Source organism: Haliotis rubra, unplaced genomic scaffold (genome assembly GCF_003918875.1).
Source record: "Haliotis rubra isolate DU_JTF1 unplaced genomic scaffold, ASM391887v1 Scf137, whole genome shotgun sequence".
In the NCBI taxonomy this organism is placed as follows: domain Eukaryota; kingdom Metazoa; phylum Mollusca; class Gastropoda; order Lepetellida; family Haliotidae; genus Haliotis; species Haliotis rubra.
This window is the reverse complement of record NW_025765303.1, coordinates 1,802,250-1,821,687: the sequence shown is the minus strand read 5'-3', so window position 1 is coordinate 1,821,687 and position 19,438 is coordinate 1,802,250. Positions and strand designations below refer to the sequence as shown.

Sequence of the window (19,438 nt, the reverse complement as noted above, 5' to 3'; positions counted from 1 at the left end):
TATGTTTAATAAAGAAAAGCCAAATTTGGTCTCGATTGTCTGGTCCTGCTGTTCGTGGAAACGGACCTGTGAAAATTCATCCAACTTCCATGCACAAAAATAACATAAATACAAAATGAGAGCCTGCAATTCAGCTGTGTGATCTGTTTAATATATTTGTATATTTTTTCTGATTGAATTTTGTTTTGTAATGTTCTATAGGCCTTATTAAGTACTGAAATAAAGATTGATAGAAAATTTAATGAGAGCTTGGCTTTGATAAATAGTAGTTCTTATATTTAATACTCTGATCGATGCTCATCTTAACATGGCAATAAATTTACACTCTTTAATGCTGGACGCACTTGGTCCAGGGAACCCGCAGACAGGTATTTTGGAATCACGACGCGCTTATCGTATTACGAAATCCAACTTCGTTTCCAGATTCACAGTGTTACTTTCTAGATAAAAGGCGTACCAGAAATGAAAAAAGAATTAAAATATTTCCACAAAGCTTTACCGGCGCATAAATGCAATCGTTCTGCGTGTAAATTATGAATTATGTGAAACATAAGTAGCAACTGCTTATGCAGCATAATTCGTTCGAAACTCTGACAGCTGAGCTTTACTCCCGGTCGACATTTGGCAAATGGGTTAATCAAGAAAACCACAGTGCGCACTTCCGTTTAGAGGAAGCGAGCTTACCGATGTTGCGAGGGAAATGGACCTCTTCGAAGATTTGCCTGAACCTGCAAGCGGAGGTTTACAAGGTGTGTTTTTAATACATTTGGTTGTCTTTTAACGATAATTGCAAACAATAACCTGATGCCAGCTGCCCAGATGTCAAATATTACACTGACGTAAGATAGCGTACTGGTCAGGTGTGTACATCAAAACTGATCGCCTCAATTTACGTACTTCTGTATAAGCATCGCACCGACGTAGTGTCGCGTTACGTGTCTATGCCAGCCTATCTCGGAAACTATTGATGCAATGCCAACTCATTTTGTATCAACATTATGTACTCAATGACAGTTAGGCGACATTCATAGTAGTAATATAATGGTGAGTATCGTGACCTACAGATTTGATCAAAATGTTGGATTACGAAGTGTTATGGAAACGGAAACAGATTTACTTCAGTGGCCCGATTATTATTAATTCAAATTGGCTAATTAGGATATGGCAGTGGTATGTAAAACTTTACTTCTACTCACCAACATGTTGTAAATTACAAATAATTTGAAACTGACACATGTGAGTGTGTGTGACACTGTGAAGGAACAGCAATGTGTGTGACTGAATATTTTACAAATGTGGGAAGTTGGTAAAAGCATTAATGTCTAAAGTGAGTGAGTGAGTGAGTTTAGATTTACGCCCCACCAGGCAATATTCCAGCTATATGATGGTGGTCTGTAAATAATCGAGTCTGGACCAGACTTTTATGTTTATAATAAAACAATACTAAACATTTATGATGTACATTTTGTACATGGGCTCCAAGATAGAAATGATTTTTTAAGAGAATAGCTATGGTCCCAGGGCCCACTTTTGTTCTGTTACTGTAATAGTAGGACTGTTATATATTTGTTAAGTATTATTTTATATTCATAAAATATTATTCAGTGTTTCTGTCCATTTGTAGATGTAAATGTGGAGCCCAGTGAAGTTGCTTTCTTCAATAACACAAGCCATGCTGGGGTTGGATTATTTGATGATTTGCCATCGTCAAATATTCCAGGCGAAGAAAGGAAGAAGGGCGAGAAACGGAAGAGCACAGAGGAGGACAGTCATCAGAAGAATGTGCGCTTAAAATCATGTGGTATGATTTTTATATGTGTTGTTGTTTATCATGACCTTAAGATGATATTATATGCTCCTTAAAACTGGTCAAGGATGTGGATGTCTGATATGTTACATGATATCACTGGACAAACAAATTTTCCACGGACAGCCTTACAATTTTTTGCAGACTATTTGCCAGTGTTTATAAATTATCCCTAAAAGGTTCTAAGTATACCTTTGAGACAGTGAAAACATAGTGTGGTTGACCAGACAGTCAAACATTACTGTTATTCAAATGATTACGATTACCCTTCTTGGAAATTCTGTCTGATTCGTTAATCAGGGTATAGTGTAGCCTGTTGTGCAACATATTGCAAGTAATCATTGCAGGCAGCACTGGCTGTTCAAAGCATAAAGTGTTTGTTCCATAATGGTCACGCAATGAGCACTAATTTCATCATGTCTCTCCTGAAGAACCTTGAGTAGGAAAAACCTGATTTCTAAATAAAACGAAAATCATGTGCATTCAAATATCAATTTTGTGATAAAAACATCTCTTTGGATTATTAACCTGATTACGTAGACTTGTCTCAAGGCTAGTAAATTAGTAATGTTTACAAAAGAGGCACAAGACCTTTTTTTCTCCATGATATGACATGTTACCTGTTCACACTCACAGCCAAGTACAGCCTGAAGAGTTTTGTGGCCGACAGGAAAGGGGAGAGGGAAGAGATGCAGGATGCTCACTTCATGCTGCACAACTATCACCAGGAGATCCCTGACCTCCACCCTTCCATGTGAGTAGATCTGACCTCCACCCTTCCATTATGAGTAGATCCTGACCTCCACCCTTTAATGTGAGTAGATGTGACACCCCCCACCCCCACCCCCCTTCCATGTGAGTAGATCCTGACCTCCACCTTTCCATGTGAATAGATGTGATCTCCACCCTTCCATTATGAGTGGATCCTGACCTCCACCCTTCCATGTGAGTAGCTGACCTATGTGAGTAGATCCACCTCCACCCTTCCATGTGAGTGATTTTGATGTGAGTGGATCCTGACCTTCACCCTTCCATGTGAGTAGATGCTGACCCATGTGAGTAGATTTGACCTCCACCCTTCCATGTGAGTAGATCCTGACCTCCACCCATCCATGTGAGTAGATCCTGACCTCAACCCATCCATGTGAATAGATCTGACCTCCACCCTTTCATGTCAGTAGATCTGACCTCCACCCTTCCATGTGAGTAGATCCTGACCTCCACCCTTCCATGTGAGTAGATCTGACCTCCACACTTCCATGTGAATAGATCTGACCTCCACCCTTCCATGTGAGTAGATCCTGACCTCCACCCTTCCATGTGAGTAGATGAGACACCCCCCCTTCCATGTGAGTAGATCCTGACCTCCAACCTTTCATGTGAGTAGATCTGACCTCCACCCTTCCATGTGAGTAGATCCTGACCTCAACCCATCCATGTGAATAGATCTGACCTCCACCCTTTCATGTCAGTAGATCTGACCTCCACCCTTCCATGTGAGTAGATCCTGACCTCCACCCTTCCATGTGAGTAGATCTGACCTCCACACTTCCATGTGAATAGATCTGACCTCCACCCTTCCATGTGAGTAGATCCTGACCTCCAACCTTTCATGTGAGTAGATCTGACCTCCACCCATCAATGTGAGTAGATCTGACCTCCACCCTTTCATGTGAGTAGATCCTGACCTCCACCCTTCCACGTGAATAGATCTGACCTCCACCCATCAATGTGAGTAGATCTGACCTCCACCCTTTCATGTGAGTAGATCCTGACCTCCACCCTTCCACGTGAATAGATCTGACCTCCACCCATCAATGTGAGTAGATCCTGACCTCCACCCTTTCATGTGAGTAGATCCTGACCTCCACCCTTCCATGTGAATAGATCCTGACCTCCACCCTTCCATGTGAGTAGATTCTGACCTCCACCCTTCCATGTGAGTAGATCCTGATCTCCACCCTTCCATGTCAGTAGATCCCGACCTCCACCCTTCCACGTGAATAGATCTGACCTCCACCCATCAATGTGAGTAGATCTGACCTCCACCCTTTCATGTGAGTAGATCCTGACCTCCACCCTTCCATGTGAGTAGATCCTGACCTCCACCCTTTCATGTGAGTAGATCTTGACCTCCACCCTTCCATGTGAGTAGATCCTGACCTCCACCCTTCCATGTGAGTAGATCCTGACCTCCACCCTTCCATGTGAGTAGATCCTGACCTCCACCCATCCATGTGAGTAGATCCTGACCTCCACCCTTTCATGTGAGTAGATCCTGACCTCCACCCTTCCATGTGAGTAGATCCTGACCTCCACCCTTCCATGTAAGTAGATCTGACCTCCACCCTTCCATGTGAGTAGATCCTGACCTCCACCCTTCCACGTGACTAGATCTGACCTCCACCCATCAATGTGAGTAGATCCTACCTCCACCCTTCCATGTGAGTAGATCCCGACCTCCACCCTTCCATGTGAGTAGATCCTGACCTCCACCCTTCCATGTGAATAGATCTGACCTCCACCCTTCCATGTGAGTAGATCCTGATCTCCACCCTTCCATGTGAGTAGATCTGACCTCCACCCTTCCATGTGAATAGATCCTGACCTCCAACCTTTCATGTGAGTAGATCTGACCTCCACCCATCAATGTGAGTAGATCTGACCTCCACCCTTTCATGTGAGTAGATCCTGACCTCCACCCTTCCACGTGAATAGATCTGACCTCCACCCATCAATGTGAGTAGATCTGACCTCCACCCTTTCAAGTGAGTAGATCCTGACCTCCACCCTTCCACGTGAATAGATCTGACCTCCACCCATCAATGTGAGTAGATCCTGACCTCCACCCTTTCATGTGAGTAGATCCTGACCTCCACCCTTCCATGTGAGTAGATCCTGACCTCCACCCTTCCATGTGAATAGATCTGACCTCCACCCTTCCATGTGAGTAGATCCTGACCTCCACCCTTCCATGTGAGTAGATGAGACACCCCCCCCTTCCATGTGAGTAGATCCTGACCTCCAACCTTTCATGTGAGTAGATCTGACCTCCACCCATCAATGTGAGTAGATCTGACCTCCACCCTTTCATGTGAGTAGATCCTGACCTCCACCCTTCCACGTGAATAGATCTGACCTCCACCCATCAATGTGAGTAGATCTGACCTCCACCCTTTCATGTGAGTAGATCCTGACCTCCACCCTTCCACGTGAATAGATCTGACCTCCACCCATCAATGTGAGTAGATCCTGACCTCCACCCTTTCATGTGAGTAGATCCTGACCTCCACCCTTCCATGTGAATAGATCCTGACCTCCACCCTTCCATGTGAGTAGATTCTGACCTCCACCCTTCCATGTGAGTAGATCCTGATCTCCACCCTTCCATGTCAGTAGATCCCGACCTCCACCCTTCCACGTGAATAGATCTGACCTCCACCCATCAATGTGAGTAGATCCTGACCTCCACCCTTCCATGTGAGTAGATCCTGACCTCCACCCTTCCATGTGAGTAGATCTGACCTCCACCCTTTCATGTGAGTAGATCTTGACCTCCACCCTTCCATGTGAGTAGATCCTGACCTCCACCCTTTCATGTGAGTAGATCCTGACCTCCACCCTTCCATGTGAGTAGATCCTGACCTCCACCCATCGATGTGAGTAGATCCTGACCTCCACCCTTTCATGTGAGTAGATCCTGACCTCCACCCTTCCATGTGAGTAGATTCTGACCTCCACCCTTCCATGTAAGTAGATCTGACCTCCACCCTTCCATGTGAGTAGATCCTGACCTCCACCCTTCCATGACTAGATCTCGACCCCTCCACCCATCAATGTGAGTAGATCCTGACCTCCACCCTTCCATGTGAGTAGATCCCGACCTCCACCCTTCCATGTGAGTAGATCCTGACCTCCACCCTTCCATGTGAATAGATCTGACCTCCACCCTTCCATGTGAGTAGATCCTGATCTCCACCCTTCCATGTGAGTAGATCTGACCTCCACCCTTCCATGTGAATAGATCTGACCTCCACCCATCCATGTGAGTAGATCCTGACCTCCACTCTTCCATGTGAGTAGATCCTGACCTCCACCCTTCCATGTCAGTAGATCCTGACCTCCACCCTTCCATGTGAGTAGATCCTGATCTCCACCCTTCCATGTCAGTAGATCCCGACCTCCACCCTTCCACATGAATAGATCTGACCTCCACCCATCAATGTGAGTAGATCCTGACCTCCACCCTTTCATGTGAGTAGATCCTGACCTCCACCCTTCCATGTGAGTAGATCCTGACCTCCACCCTTCCATGTGAGTAGATCTGACCTCCACCCTTTCATGTGAGTAGATCTTGACCTCCACCCTTCCATGTGAGTAGATCCTGACCTCCACCCTTTTATGTGAGTAGATCCTGACCTCCACCCTTCCATGTGAGTAGATCCTGACCTCCACCCTTCCATGTGAGTAGATCTGACCTCCACCCTTTCATGTGAGTAGATCCTGACCTCCACCCTTCCATGTGAGTAGATCTGACCTCCACCCATCCATGTGAGTAGATCTGACCTCCACCCATCCATACGAGCAGTCCTGACCTCCACCCATCCATGTGAATAGATCTGACCTCCACCCTTCCATGTGAATAGATCTGACCTCCACCCATCCATGTGAGTACATCTGACCTCCACTCTTCCATGTGAGTAGATCTGACCTCCACCCATCCATGTGAGTAGATCTGACCTCCACCCTTTTATGTGAGTAGATCTGACCTCCACTCTTCCATGTGAGTAGATCCTTGACTTCCACCCTTCCATGTGAGCAGATCCCTGTCCTGACATGGTTTGTAAGTTAGCTTTGTGTGAAGGATGTGTAGTATTTGGCGACGTTCTAGATCCATTTTATTGTTTCAGCTATCGCTTGTCTCTCTTTGGGGTCTTCGATGGACACGGGGGCAGCAGAGCTTCCAGGTTGGCATGCCAGGTTTTCCCACGAAATCTGCGGGATAGGTTTCCGAAGGGTAATCCCCAAAACTAAACCTGCAAATATGAGATGCCTAACATCAACTGATTAGCTATTATGTGTATCTTTCATGATAGACATTGTTCAATACATTTCTGAATTCAAAGTATATTGAAGTGTCAGCAGGGCTCAATTTACAGAACTTTATCTTATTAGCACCATGCACATTTTGACATGAAAACTTACTGGCACAAGACGAAACCAGGTGGGTTGTGGTCCTGTAAAGGTGACACATTTTTGCATGAAATAGTCTAAATGACTGGAATCTCAAATGTGTGATAAATGTCATATTTCATATGAATTTATCACATTTGATTGTGAACCAATAGGTATGTGCACATCGTTTTGAGGCACCCATCCAAGGAAGCATCACAAATTACACATAACAAGAGATTGATTGCTATGGTACTAAAAGCTAACACTAAGAGGTGCTGATCGTGTTCAAAGATCAGTGTAAGGATAATTTGGTGCATATGTAGACGTAATTTCTAGGTTTCGCTTTTCAATAATATGACGTCCTGGTGCTTGTTTTATTCAGCTAAGTCGAGCCCTGTCAAAGATAATTCAGTCGCCATAATTTAGATCATGTAGATGCTTCAAGATGACAATTTGTAGGGAATATCACATCTTGTCTCAGTTTAAGTCTTTGTCAAATATTAATTGCTGAACTGCATTTACTTTCAGGAGACGTGTCCCAGGTGGAGAGAGACATAAAGAAATGTTTTATCGAGGCATTTAAGAAAACTGATGAAGATTTCCTCAAACAAGCTACAAAAAAGTAATATATTTTACCTTATCCTGACTCATTCTAACTGCTTCTTTCTCCTTTCTCCGGAGATAAAGTTTAAACTTTCTGTGTTATGTTTCCCAAGAACAGGGGACGGTGGGGTAGCCTAGTGGTTAAAGCGTTCGCTCGTCACGCTGAAGGCACGGGTTCGATTCCCTACATGGGTACAATGTGTGAAGTCCATTTCTGGTGTCCCCTGCCGTGATATTGCTGGAATATTGCTAAAAGTGACGTAAAACCATACTCACTCACTCACTCACTCCCCAAGAACAGAAGAAGACATCACACCCAATGGAACCCTTCTGACCAAGATGATGACTCATCACTCTCTGCATTTTTCGCCCATACATGTACATATTTGTTTACTGTCTCTCATATAAAGGGACATGGTGGCCGTGGCAACTAAGGCACCAGTTCACTGTATGGAGTTGTGGCCCCTTAGGCTTACCAGATTGACACAAGTCATGGTATCCCAACTGCGTAGATCAGTGCTCTACACTGGATCAATGGATTGTCCAGACTGATTGTTTACAGACTGCCACCATATAGTTGGAATAGCTGTGTTAATTATATTTAATGGCTACGTAGTTACTATGTAGATCTGTTAGAAAATCCATTGCTCTTGGTTCTTGGGTTTGTGTCAAGTTTGTTTACACCTCACTTGTGGCTCATTGTCATGGGATACCTTTGTTCTAACTGTAGGTGTATGAGCCGATACACCTACCGTTTTTCATACACCTACAGTTTTGTTATACTTCTAAAAATAACAACAAGAATGATTTTAGTCATTTATTCTGGACCTGTTACAAACTGATATTAATGATGTTTCCCACGGAGTTAGTACATGTAAATTTGATTCGCTGTTCATTAGCGGCATCTTGATTATCTGCTGTCTCGATTGCAATCTTCTTTGATGGTGGGGAAGATGTACCTGTGGCCTTCGTGTCTGGTGCTGGTGGTTGCAGCATGTCCGATATCTCCTTCTGAAGACCGTCAGAAGTTCTCTTGTACAGCCTTACTGCCGAGCTTCTGTGGCCTGTTCGTTCCATGACCAATTGTTCATCGACCTTATTCCCACAAAGACGTGTAACTGTGGTAACCTGAAACCAAATAAAAAACGATTCAAAGAATGCATACGCAGCTGAACTATTGTAACGATACTTGCAATATTTGCGAGCCATTTTACCAGCATCAAAAACATTTTATATTCAGATGCTATAATGTCGAACGATATGAACAATATTACAAATTCATATTCACATACCTTTCCTGAATGTCCTGTGAAGTTCTGACAAAATGGCGTCTTCACTGTCGCTCATCTCCATCGTGAAAGCACACAGTGCACGCTCATGATCACGTGTTATCAAGTGGCCAAGTCAGGTGCATTGTTGCGTTTGTTTGCACGACTCCACGAAGTGTATCCGAAAACACTACCACTAAACCACTGTCAATTAAACTACAGTTGAAAACTTTTCGAACCTTAATTTTAGCTAGTTAAAGATAAGAATTTTTTTTATGGAAATGCGCATCTTAAAGTTAAGACTACAAGTTATATTGCAAAGTTTAGATTCCATCCAAAGCACAAAACTAAAAATCATTCTCTGAAATGGTTTACCCAAATACAACGTGTGAAATGCATGGGAGCAGAGCCATGGCATGACTACTTAGCGAGATTCACGTGCAATGTCATGGCAACGCCCACGCTGTTGATATCGACAACAGCCGCATTGTTTAGATAGGGGCTCCAAAAAGGAAATGTTTTGTGAAAATATATTATATTGGACATAAATTACACTACTTGTAGTACTCGCCTACAAGTGAGGTGTAAATAGTTTGTTTCCATACTTTCCTTGGTGTGTCGGCCCATACACCTACAGTTTTGCTCGTGAGGCCCTCTGAGCAAAACTGTAGGAGGGCCCCACAGCCGAACAACTAGATGTAGGAAAGTATGGAAATAACTATTACTTATTCATTTATGAAACCTGATGTTGTTTGAATACACAGTGCCTTTTAGAAAGTGGTCGAATACAACACATGTTATATTTTGGAGTACACTTTCTTGGTGAAGTATAGATTCTAGTACTTGTGTTAGGTTGAGTCCTATCCGGGATTTGAACCCACTCCCTAGAGTAAGACACATAATAGCCAACCTACAAAGTCAACTATCTCACCCATGCAGCTTCCACAAACAACTGATAGTCTAGATCACATGCTTTGTTTTCCCCTATGACAAGTGTAATCGGCACAGCCACTGCAATGGCTGAGTGGGTTAGATGGCTGGATGAGTGGGTTAGATGGCTGGATGAGTGGGTTAGATGGCTGTCTGACTTTGTGTGCAAAACAACTACAAGAATCTGAACTTTACTGAGAGAGTGTGATCCCAAATAGGAAATATGCTGCCAATGTTGATTGATTCAATTTTATGGCTACACACCTGAACAAAATCTTCTGAAATCAGTGCAGAAAAATCAACTCTTCCTCTTCACCTAATGAAATTTGATGCCAAACAAATAGGCCTGTTAATGTTTTGATTCTCTGGCAGTATGTGAAATCAATGGTTTCAAAGTAAAATAAAAAGCGGCGTAAAAGTAAACTCACTCAAAGTAAAATAATTACACTGGTCTGCTCAGCAAGAGCATATTGAAGTTCAGGAAGTGGTGTCATGTTTTGCATGAATGACGAAATGTATGAGTTAATGTTTTGAACTTGTATTTCAGTAAACCCACTTGGAAGGATGGCACCACAGCTATTCTTGTGCTTGTCATCAATGAAACACTGTTTATTGCAAACCTTGGAGATAGCAAGGTAGGAATATATTTTAAGGCCACTGTCATCTTATGGCTTTTGTTCGCTGTTGTTAGCATGATTAGTTTGGTTAGGTTGATATAAATATATGCAGAGTTGCTTCCCTTGGGAATGCCTGAAACTTACAATAGTTGGTTTGAGACAGTTGTGTTTCCAGGTTTGTCAGCACTGTACCTGTGCTTGTATGTTTCACCAAAGTGGTACATATCTGTCACCTGCATCCTTTTGGGCAGCCCGCCCACATGTTGACAGTTGGCGATATACGTGGGTTGCTAAGTAGTGGTGTTAAGCCGTGGTGTTGTGTGGTCTTGTGCATAGAGTGAGTGAGTTTAGTTTTACGCTGCACTCAGCAATATTCCAGCTATATGGCGGCGGTCTGTAAATAATTGAGTCTCGCCCAGACAATCCAGTGATCAACAGCATGAGCATCGATCTGCTCAATTGGGAACTGATGACATGTGTCAACCAAGCCAGCGAGCCTGACCATCCGATGCCGTTAGTCGCCTCATATGACAAGCATGGGTTACTGAAGGTTCATTCTAACCCGGACCTTCACAGGTCTTGTACATAGAGCCTAGGTCACAAATCAGTTGGTCACAGAGAGTCCTTGGATGGTTGACCATGTTTGGCAGCTTGACTCATGAGAGTTTCTAAAACTTTTAGCTTGATAACGGTGTAAGAATCAACATCGAAACTTTTAGCTTGATAATGGTATAAGAATCTACATCGGAAACGTTGCTCTATACAATTAACAAGAAGCTGTCATCTTTTAAGTTGTATGCTTAATTTATTGACTCACCAACTTCTAAAATGCCGATCAAACAATAAGGGATAATCTAAACAGCCATGACGATGATTTGTTGTTAGCTAATCTATTCCTTCAGTCCATCTTGTGTCGCTACAAGGAAGACCAAGGAAAGTGTGTTGCCGTGCCCTTGTCGACAGATCATAGTCCCGGTGTGTACGAGGAGAGGATGAGAATACAGAAATCTGGCGGACATGTCAGGTGAGCTGAGGATTCCTGTTGGGTAGAATAGGTCCCCACATTCCCCATTGTCAGCTGTATATATATGTGTACCGTTGTACAAAACGATCTTGGTGCTAAGGTGACTGAAACTGCCATTCCTTAACATAAGCTTAAGGTAGTCTTAGCGCTAAGGTTGTTTTGTACAACAGCACCCAGGTAAGTGTGTGAAGCAGAATATCTCTCTCCAGGAGGTGGACTAGTTTGTCTTGAAAGTTTCGAATTTAACAAGAAGACAAAGTCATCAATATCACCCTCAACGGCAAAATACTCTTTATGAATATGTCTACTAGTTATGATAATGTCAAATGTTTTGGAGTGTATACAGCAAAGTGGAAGGAGAGTATTGAAAGGTTTTTAAGATCTGCTCCAGAGAGGAGCACTACTATCAAATTCAATTGAAGCCTAACTTGTTGCCATGGAAATGCAACAAGATGACATCCTCATAGTCACAGCCTTAGTCACGTTTCCATGGAAACCACAAAAAATATAATTCATATCTGGGTCTAACCCCCAAAAGGCACATCTAGGGATCATGCTTGACATATGTACCAAGTTTGATGAAGCTAGCATGTATAGTTTGGGTGATCTGCTCCGGACAAGATGACATCCTCATAGTCACAGCATAAGTCATGTTTCCATGGAAACAGCAAAAAATAAACTTCATATGTGGGTCTAAACCCCAAAAGGCACATCTAGGGATCATGATTGACATGTTTACCAAGTTTGGTTAAGCTATCACCAATAGTTTAGGAGATATGCTTCGGACAAAGTGTGACGGACGGATGCACGGACAGACGGAACTCCTTTCTATATCCCCATCAGCTTCGTTGTTACGGGGGATAATAAACTTATATCGTAGGCACATTTAAACAGTATTTATCAGGGATATTTATGATATTCCTTGAGTTATGCAAATTGAATATCTCTCTAAGTAATGACCATGCTGTCAATGGAAATGAAATCAACACAACTTGATCATTGTCATCATGGCCACCACCATAGAGTCATTAGCTGCCTATAATCAAAGTTAGACAAAGGCCGGTTGGCCACTGAAGCATGACATTGTGGATGATGTGCGGGATACTGCAGGCTGACCACACATCTGTCGTAAATGCGACAGGTGACAGTCTGATCAGACCCTTAGGGATAAATTGAGAATGCTTTGTGTTAGTCGAGACTTGACCCGGAGACAGCGACTAGGCAGGTTGGCTGATCATCGCCTCCGACATGCCGCCTAGTCATTGTTGTAACATTATGTATGTATACATATTGAATCACGAATAAAAGTGTTGTGGACCCACTGATGGACTTCTGTATTTGAAGACACAGTTATCCCCTCTTAAACAACCTGGGATACTTATGTTTCCAGAAATTTGATTTTGCGAAGGCATCAATAATGTGAACCCAAATGGCAATTATATTTCTGATATTCTGAAGGTGGTTTGTTTGTTGTTTGTTTGAAGCTGCACTCTGCAGTATTCCAGTTAAATGATGAAAGTCTGTAAAATTTAGTTAGGACCAGACAATCCAGTGATTATTAACACAGTGAGCATCAATCTATGAATTTGGGAGGTGGGGTAACCTTGATCCTGCAACTGTGATATATATGATAAAATTTAATATTTTCTGATTTTGATGAACAGATCAGAAGAAAACACTCGTTTATCATTTTGATCTGTTTAGAGGTGTGCATAAAAATATCCTGGAGCCCAACTGAAATGTTGCTAGCCTTGGGTTATAACAGTTCACACATGCTGACACACACTGCACATACACACGCATTCAGAGAAAAGAAACATGCATGCATGCACAGACATAAATGCACACACAGACACACACTCAGACATACACACACTCATGCACGCAAGCCAGGCACACACTTGCAAACAAGACACACACACCCTCTCATATAGTTTACAAAGCTGGGTTTTTTCCACTCGGGTTGTTTAATAATAAACAAAATAAGTTAACCAGTACATGCAACTGTTGTTTCAGAGAGGGTCGAGTGATGGGGCAGCTGGAGGTATCCCGGTCTATCGGGGACGGGCCTTACAAGAATCATGGCGTCATCTGTCTTCCTGATGTCAAGCGCTGCCAACTTACCGATCAAGATCGGTTAGTTTTGTCGTATTTCAGTGCATGATTCCAAGGAATTTCTGTAGAATGAAATATCTCGAGGAAGAATCAAAGAATGCAAATGATATTTTGAAATGGATGTGTTCTATTGGGGTAACCAAACTGGAGTTTCACCCTGTGTGTATTCCCGGCAAGAGGGGCGGTGGGGTAGTCTATAGGTTAGAGCGTTCGCACATCACACCAAAGACCTGGGTTCCATTCCCGATATGGGTACAATGTGTGAAGCCCATTTCTGGTTTACCCCGCTCACTCACTCCAGGCTAGAGTTGGGCAACTCCACTGATTGGCTGGTCAAGATAGGTCTTGACCAATGGCACGAGTTGTTGCTGAAACTATCAATGCAGTTTAATCTCTGAACTTGGAGGTACAGACATGATTATTTACAGGCTGCTGTCATAGAGATAGATATTGTAGATATATGATGAACACAGAACAAACAAACTACAGCCTCTGTTTTAGACTCATGATGAGCAGGTGCTCTATCCACTTGGCCACCACAGTCTGTGCCTGCATCTTTTCAGTCCAGTTGCCCTGACTTGGCTCTTGGCATCATTTCAGTGTTGTCATACGGATATTATTAGCTACACTTACTTGGTTTGTTGTAGTTTAACGCCGCACTCAGCAGTATTACATCTATGTCGCAGCGGTCTGTAAATAATTGAGTCTGCACCAGACAATCCAGTGATCAACAGCATTAGCATCAATCTACGCTTTTGGGATATGATGACATGTGTCAACCTGATCCTGTTAGTCGCCTCTTACGACAAGCATGGGTTGCTAAAGACCAATTCTAACCCGGATCTTCATGGTGGCTGAACTTGCTAGATCAAACACGAGTTTACTATTCTTGGGCTTGGGACCAGTAGCTAAAGTTACCTAGTACTGACTCCAAATGCGATGATATTCCCACAATGCTAAAAGAAATTTATAAATGCAGTTGTTAATTTGTTGTGGCCTGGTGGGTGTGGATCTGAAGTGACTTGCATGATTCCAGGTTCCTGCTTCTAGCCTGTGATGGTCTGTGGAAGAGCTTCAGTTTACAGGAGAGTGTAGACCTCGTCAACAGCATTGTCAACTCACAGGTGAGTGTAGACCTCATCGACAGCATTGTCAACTCACAGGTGAGCGAATACCTCGTCAACAGCATTGTCAACTAACAGATGAGTGTAGACTTTGTCAACAGCATTGTCAACTCACAGGTGAGTGTAGACCTCGTCAACAGCATCGTCAACTCACAAGTGAGTGTAGACCTCGTCAACAGCATCGTCAACTCACAGGTGAGTGTAGACCTCATCAACAGCATTGTCAACTCACAGGTGAGCGAATACCTCGTCAACAGCATTGTCAACTAACAGATGAGTGTAGACTTTGTCAACAGCATTGTCAACTCACAGGTGAGTGTAGACCTCGTCAACAGCATCGTCAACTCACAAGTGAGTGTAGACCTCGTCAACAGCATCGTCAACTCACAGGTGAGCGTAGACCTGGTCAACAGCATTGTCAACTCACAGGTGAGTGTAGACCTCGTCAACAGCATTGTCAACTCACAGGTGAGTGTAGACCTCGTCAACAGCATCGTCAACTCACAGGTGAGTGTAGACCTCGTCAACATCATCGTCAACTCACAGATGAGTGTAGACCTCGTCAACAGCATTGTCAACTCACAGGTGAGTGTAGACCTCGTCAACAGCATCGTCAACTCACAGGTGAACAGCATTCTCATCTGATAGGTGATTGTAGATCTTGTCAAGTAACAGGTGAGTGTATGACATTGTAGACCTTATCAACAGCATTCAACTCACAGGTTAGTGTATGACCGTGTCAACCTGACCCTGATTTCTTGAAACAAACTCAAAGTTCAAACACTAAATTATTAACTCAACTGCATTTTTAAAATAAAAAATAAAAAAGCCCAAACAACTTAAGTAATCTATCCACCAAACTCAAATTGTCAACTCTGTTTGAGTTTAATATCAATTTAAGTTCATTTTGGGAAATGCATTTTTCTGCATTTTCTCAATTGCTGAGCAAAAACTCTTAAAGTTTGTTTCGAGAAATCGGGGCCTGGTCAACGACATTGTGAACTCACAGGTGAGGGTATCACATAATGTTTCACTCTTATAGATACTTTATGATAAACTCCGCATGTGTTTTGAGGGTAGTACATTCTACAGAGACAGAGTAAGCTGTTGGTACTAGGTTAGAATAATTCTTGTCTGACTGATTGGTTGCATGTACCCGTGAAGATCCGTGTTTAATTGATCTTCACCTGTCTGTTTAACACTGCACTCAGCAATATTCCAGCTGTATGATGGCTATCTGTAACTAATTGAGTCTGGACCAGATGAACAGGTGCTCTATCCACATGGCCACCACAGTATGTGCCTGCATCTTTTCAGTCCATTTGCCCTGATTTCAGTGTTGTCATACGGATATACATTAGCTGAGCTTACTTGGTTTGTTGTTTAACGCCACACTCAGCAATATTCCAGCTATATGGCGGCGGTCTGTAAATAATCGAGTCTGGACCAGATAATCCAGTGATCAACAGCATAATCATTGATCTATGCAATTGGGACTAAATGACATGTTAACCAAGTCATCGAGGCTAACCACCGAATCCCGTTAGTCGCCTCTTATGACAAGCATGGGTTGCTGAAGATCAATTCTTTCCTGGATCTTCACGGTTGCACTGATAAGAAAACAATCTGGTGATCACCATCACCAATTAGATCTAGGACTCTCCTTGATATCTCTGTCACCAGTCATCATGTCATAATATTGTCTCATTTTCCAGCCGAGAGGAGAAGACAAGAAGGCCTCGGCAGACACCATGTATGAAGCAGCATGTAACAAGCTCGCCAATGATGCTGTTCTAAGATTCAGTGGTGACAATGTCACAGTTGCCATAGTTACCATCACAAGATCACAACCTGCTGGTTCGTGATGTCTTTCAAAAAAAGCATAAAAACAGTTATTGACTAATATATGGCAAAGTGAATCTGCTAACCTTGCATGTCAAGCTCGGCCATACATGTATGTTACCATGGTAACTAACCATATCTTTCCTGTTACTGTAAAGGTGCTACGTTGTCGTATCTGCCAGGCTGCACCAGTCGGACAATAACAAAAGTTTAAGAAGAGAATACAACAGCATTGCCTCCTCATGCTTGTGGATGACGTTTATCATGCTTTGTCAATGAAAAGACATGCCATGTTGCATCATGTTATGATGTCGGTTACACCATACAATGGTCAATAACTGACAGACAAGTTAGCTGTGTTTCATCTACAGTTTACTTTCTGTGCCATGTAGGATTGATACCAAAATTAGGAACTGAGCAATTACAAAAGTGGAGTTTAGGTGAAATCAAAATGAAGCGGAAATGGATGTTGTTAATTATAAAATGATATTGCAACATAACATGTGAGTGACATGTTGTATGAACCATGTGTTAACTCTGAATGTAGTTATATATTTAGCCAGGTGATCACTGAAAGAATTTGTTTATTCAGCATCAAGAGTGACTTACAGCATTGTTTGAAACAAATAAATTGAATTTTGGATTGGTAAGATGTATCAAAATAACAGCTTTGTTCAAAAGGAACTGATAATTTACAAGACGGATTGGGATTAGTGACGAAAAAATGGCAGTGATAGCAGAAGTCACAAAAATGACACATCTATATTTAAAAAAAAACAAAACTTATCGGCGGAAGCAAATTAATATTTTGTACTGTAAATATTATTTTGGTTGAAAATTCATGAAAATGTGTTTTGTAAAATAAAATCTAAACATTATTTAGGGGCTGGATATTTATTGGGGAACTCTGTGAAAAATAATGTTACACATGTTTGGAGTGTCATTAAAAAAGTTTCATCAAATGGTGTGTGCTTTTTTGTTGTTGTTTTCAGCCACATTTAGAGAATAACCAACGAGGTACGAGTGATTACGGGAAATATGCCCGAGTTGAAATAATGTTCACAGTGCCGAATACTAGAAGCTCCAAGACGAGAATGACAGGTAGAAGTGGTCATGTGATCATTTGGGCGAGCTGCACGCTTTGGTGGATGATTGACAGGCGTTGATGTCAGGGTGAGGGCAGAGGTCAGGGCGGGTCAGAGGCCAGTTAGATTTGACTCAACTTAGCTGACAGCACGTTTCCACACATGGTCGTAGAAGAGAGAGATGGTGCATACCGTGAGATAGGATAAGTATATTAATATACAATTTATTATAAAATTTTCAATTTTCAATGCAATATCATAGACCTTAACAGCTAAAACGTTATTTGATCAAGTCAGTGCACCGGAACATCGTCCATTCTCGACTGACTCATGTCTAGTGACGGGGGCAGTGTTGAAACACACTTTGGCGAAAACCTGTAAATTTTTGGGAAAGTCAACTGTTAAAACTTGGTAAATCTAAAAGACAATCATCCCACGAATACATCTAGAAAAAGATTTAACAACATTTTGTTCTGTCAAAGGCGTGTTACAGTCACATATTTTTTCCCAGTAGAGTACAGCAGTTCCAAGAAGGATAACTCTAGTTGGAATCCGAGTCAATGGGAAGAATACGCCTCTATGGAGCAGATGGTCGACTGACAGTGGAGTCATTCGAGATGTTGAAGTGGAATACACCACCATAAATTGGACCTGAGAACAGTGTATGTATTTAGTGAAGATTTACGGCATGCGATAAAGACTGTGACGTCATGGTGGCAGTCGGAGGCTGCATGAGGATGAGTGGGCAGAGTGGTGGAGTTACAAGGGTTTGACAACAATTTATTGATGGACTGACATAACTGTTTATTGATTGAACATTTTTGTGCCCGGAATATTGTGCATGGTGGATGTGGTTCTATGGCATGGACACTGTGGCAGACTCACTCTCAGGTAACACTCTCAGGTAACACCTTTAGTCAGTATCTTTCTGCATCTATTTCCCCAAATTCAGTTTTAACAACAAACAGGTTATAGGAATTCAAGGGCTGTAAAATTCTTATTTCTCTTCCTTTTAGGTCACCGTCAACTTTAACTAGGTCATTGATCTTTATCGGGGGTTAGCCTAATGGCAGGCATGTTTGTTTACAAAAAATGCAAACGATTGTTTTGGTTTTTTTAAAGGTTATATATTGCAAAATAATATTGTCTAATAAAAAGAGTATTCATATTCTTTAACCTTTGTTTTCTTTTTCAAATCTCGGAATGTGTGAGTACAGCACGTTCTAATTATCATGAAAAGTAGTTCCGTCAACCAGTCATATTTCTTCTCTGCTTAGCTGACCAATCAACGTTGAGAATCACTGAAAAGCACATGTGCGATTATCACAAAAATAATCACCTGCGTATCCTTGCCTGTATGGGTAATATATGGCAACATTACAGCTGTATGGCAGTGGTTTGTCAATAAATGAGTCAGGTCCAGACATTATCATAAGCAATTGGGATACAATGACAAATGCCCACAAAATAAGCAAGCAGCCATGGGTTACTGAAGATCAGTTCTTCTCCAAATCGTCATGTGAGCTATATGATACAATCCAAAGATCAATTCCTCTGGCAACCTCATAAACTTCACCACAGACCCTTATATTGACAGTGGCCTTAGCTATCCAAGTGTTTATGAAACTTCTCACGCCATTCCTGTGGAAATGACACTCTTGACCCAATGACACGAAAACTAAGCCTACCGCATATTACCGTAGATAAGTCGATCTCATAGATAAGCTGACCCCCCAAGTTGACATTTGAAATCGGTATCAAAATGGTATGTTTCGTCCATAAGCTGACCCCCTGTGATGGGGTCCTAATCACAGCCAACTCTGACCACAACACAACTGGCAGTTACCG

At 42.4% G+C, this 19,438-nt stretch overlaps 1 protein-coding gene and 1 long non-coding RNA gene across 3 annotated transcripts; one reads left to right on the top strand and one right to left on the bottom strand.

Moving 5' to 3' along the window:
- The first annotated feature begins 441 nt into the window (after positions 1-441).
- Positions 442-17,470, top strand: LOC124268226 (integrin-linked kinase-associated serine/threonine phosphatase 2C-like). Of its 2 annotated transcripts, none has more exons than XM_046703259.1 (10): positions 442-749; positions 1,625-1,801; positions 2,444-2,561; positions 6,718-6,824; positions 7,511-7,604; positions 10,331-10,418; positions 11,324-11,424; positions 13,441-13,560; positions 14,576-14,663; positions 16,379-17,470. In XM_046703259.1, exons 1-10 carry the CDS (start codon positions 701-703, stop codon positions 16,526-16,528), a joined length of 1,092 nt encoding a protein of 363 aa, XP_046559215.1. In that variant the 5' UTR covers positions 442-700; the 3' UTR covers positions 16,529-17,470. The 2 variants fall into 2 exon arrangements, with proteins under 2 accessions (XP_046559215.1, XP_046559214.1); XM_046703258.1 differs by having other exon boundaries at positions 443-749; positions 11,303-11,424.
- On the bottom strand, positions 8,392-8,973 carry LOC124268228. The gene is made up of 2 exons (XR_006896244.1): positions 8,878-8,973; positions 8,392-8,713 (listed from the first exon to the last, which is right to left on the bottom strand). It is a non-coding gene; the product is annotated as an uncharacterized LOC124268228 (long non-coding RNA).
- Positions 17,471-19,438: the final 1,968 nt, after the last annotated feature.

Excerpts from the sequence above, each read along its gene's own strand:
- LOC124268226 (XM_046703258.1), top strand. The coding sequence starts at position 701 with ATGGACCTCTTCGAAGATTTGCCTGAACCTGCAAGCGGAGGTTTACAA. Across the intron at positions 10,419-11,302 it reads CAAACCTTGGAGATAGCAAG|TCCATCTTGTGTCGCTACAA; the intron begins GTAGGAATATAT and ends CTATTCCTTCAG. Across the intron at positions 13,561-14,575 it reads CAACTTACCGATCAAGATCG|GTTCCTGCTTCTAGCCTGTG; the intron begins GTTAGTTTTGTC and ends GCATGATTCCAG.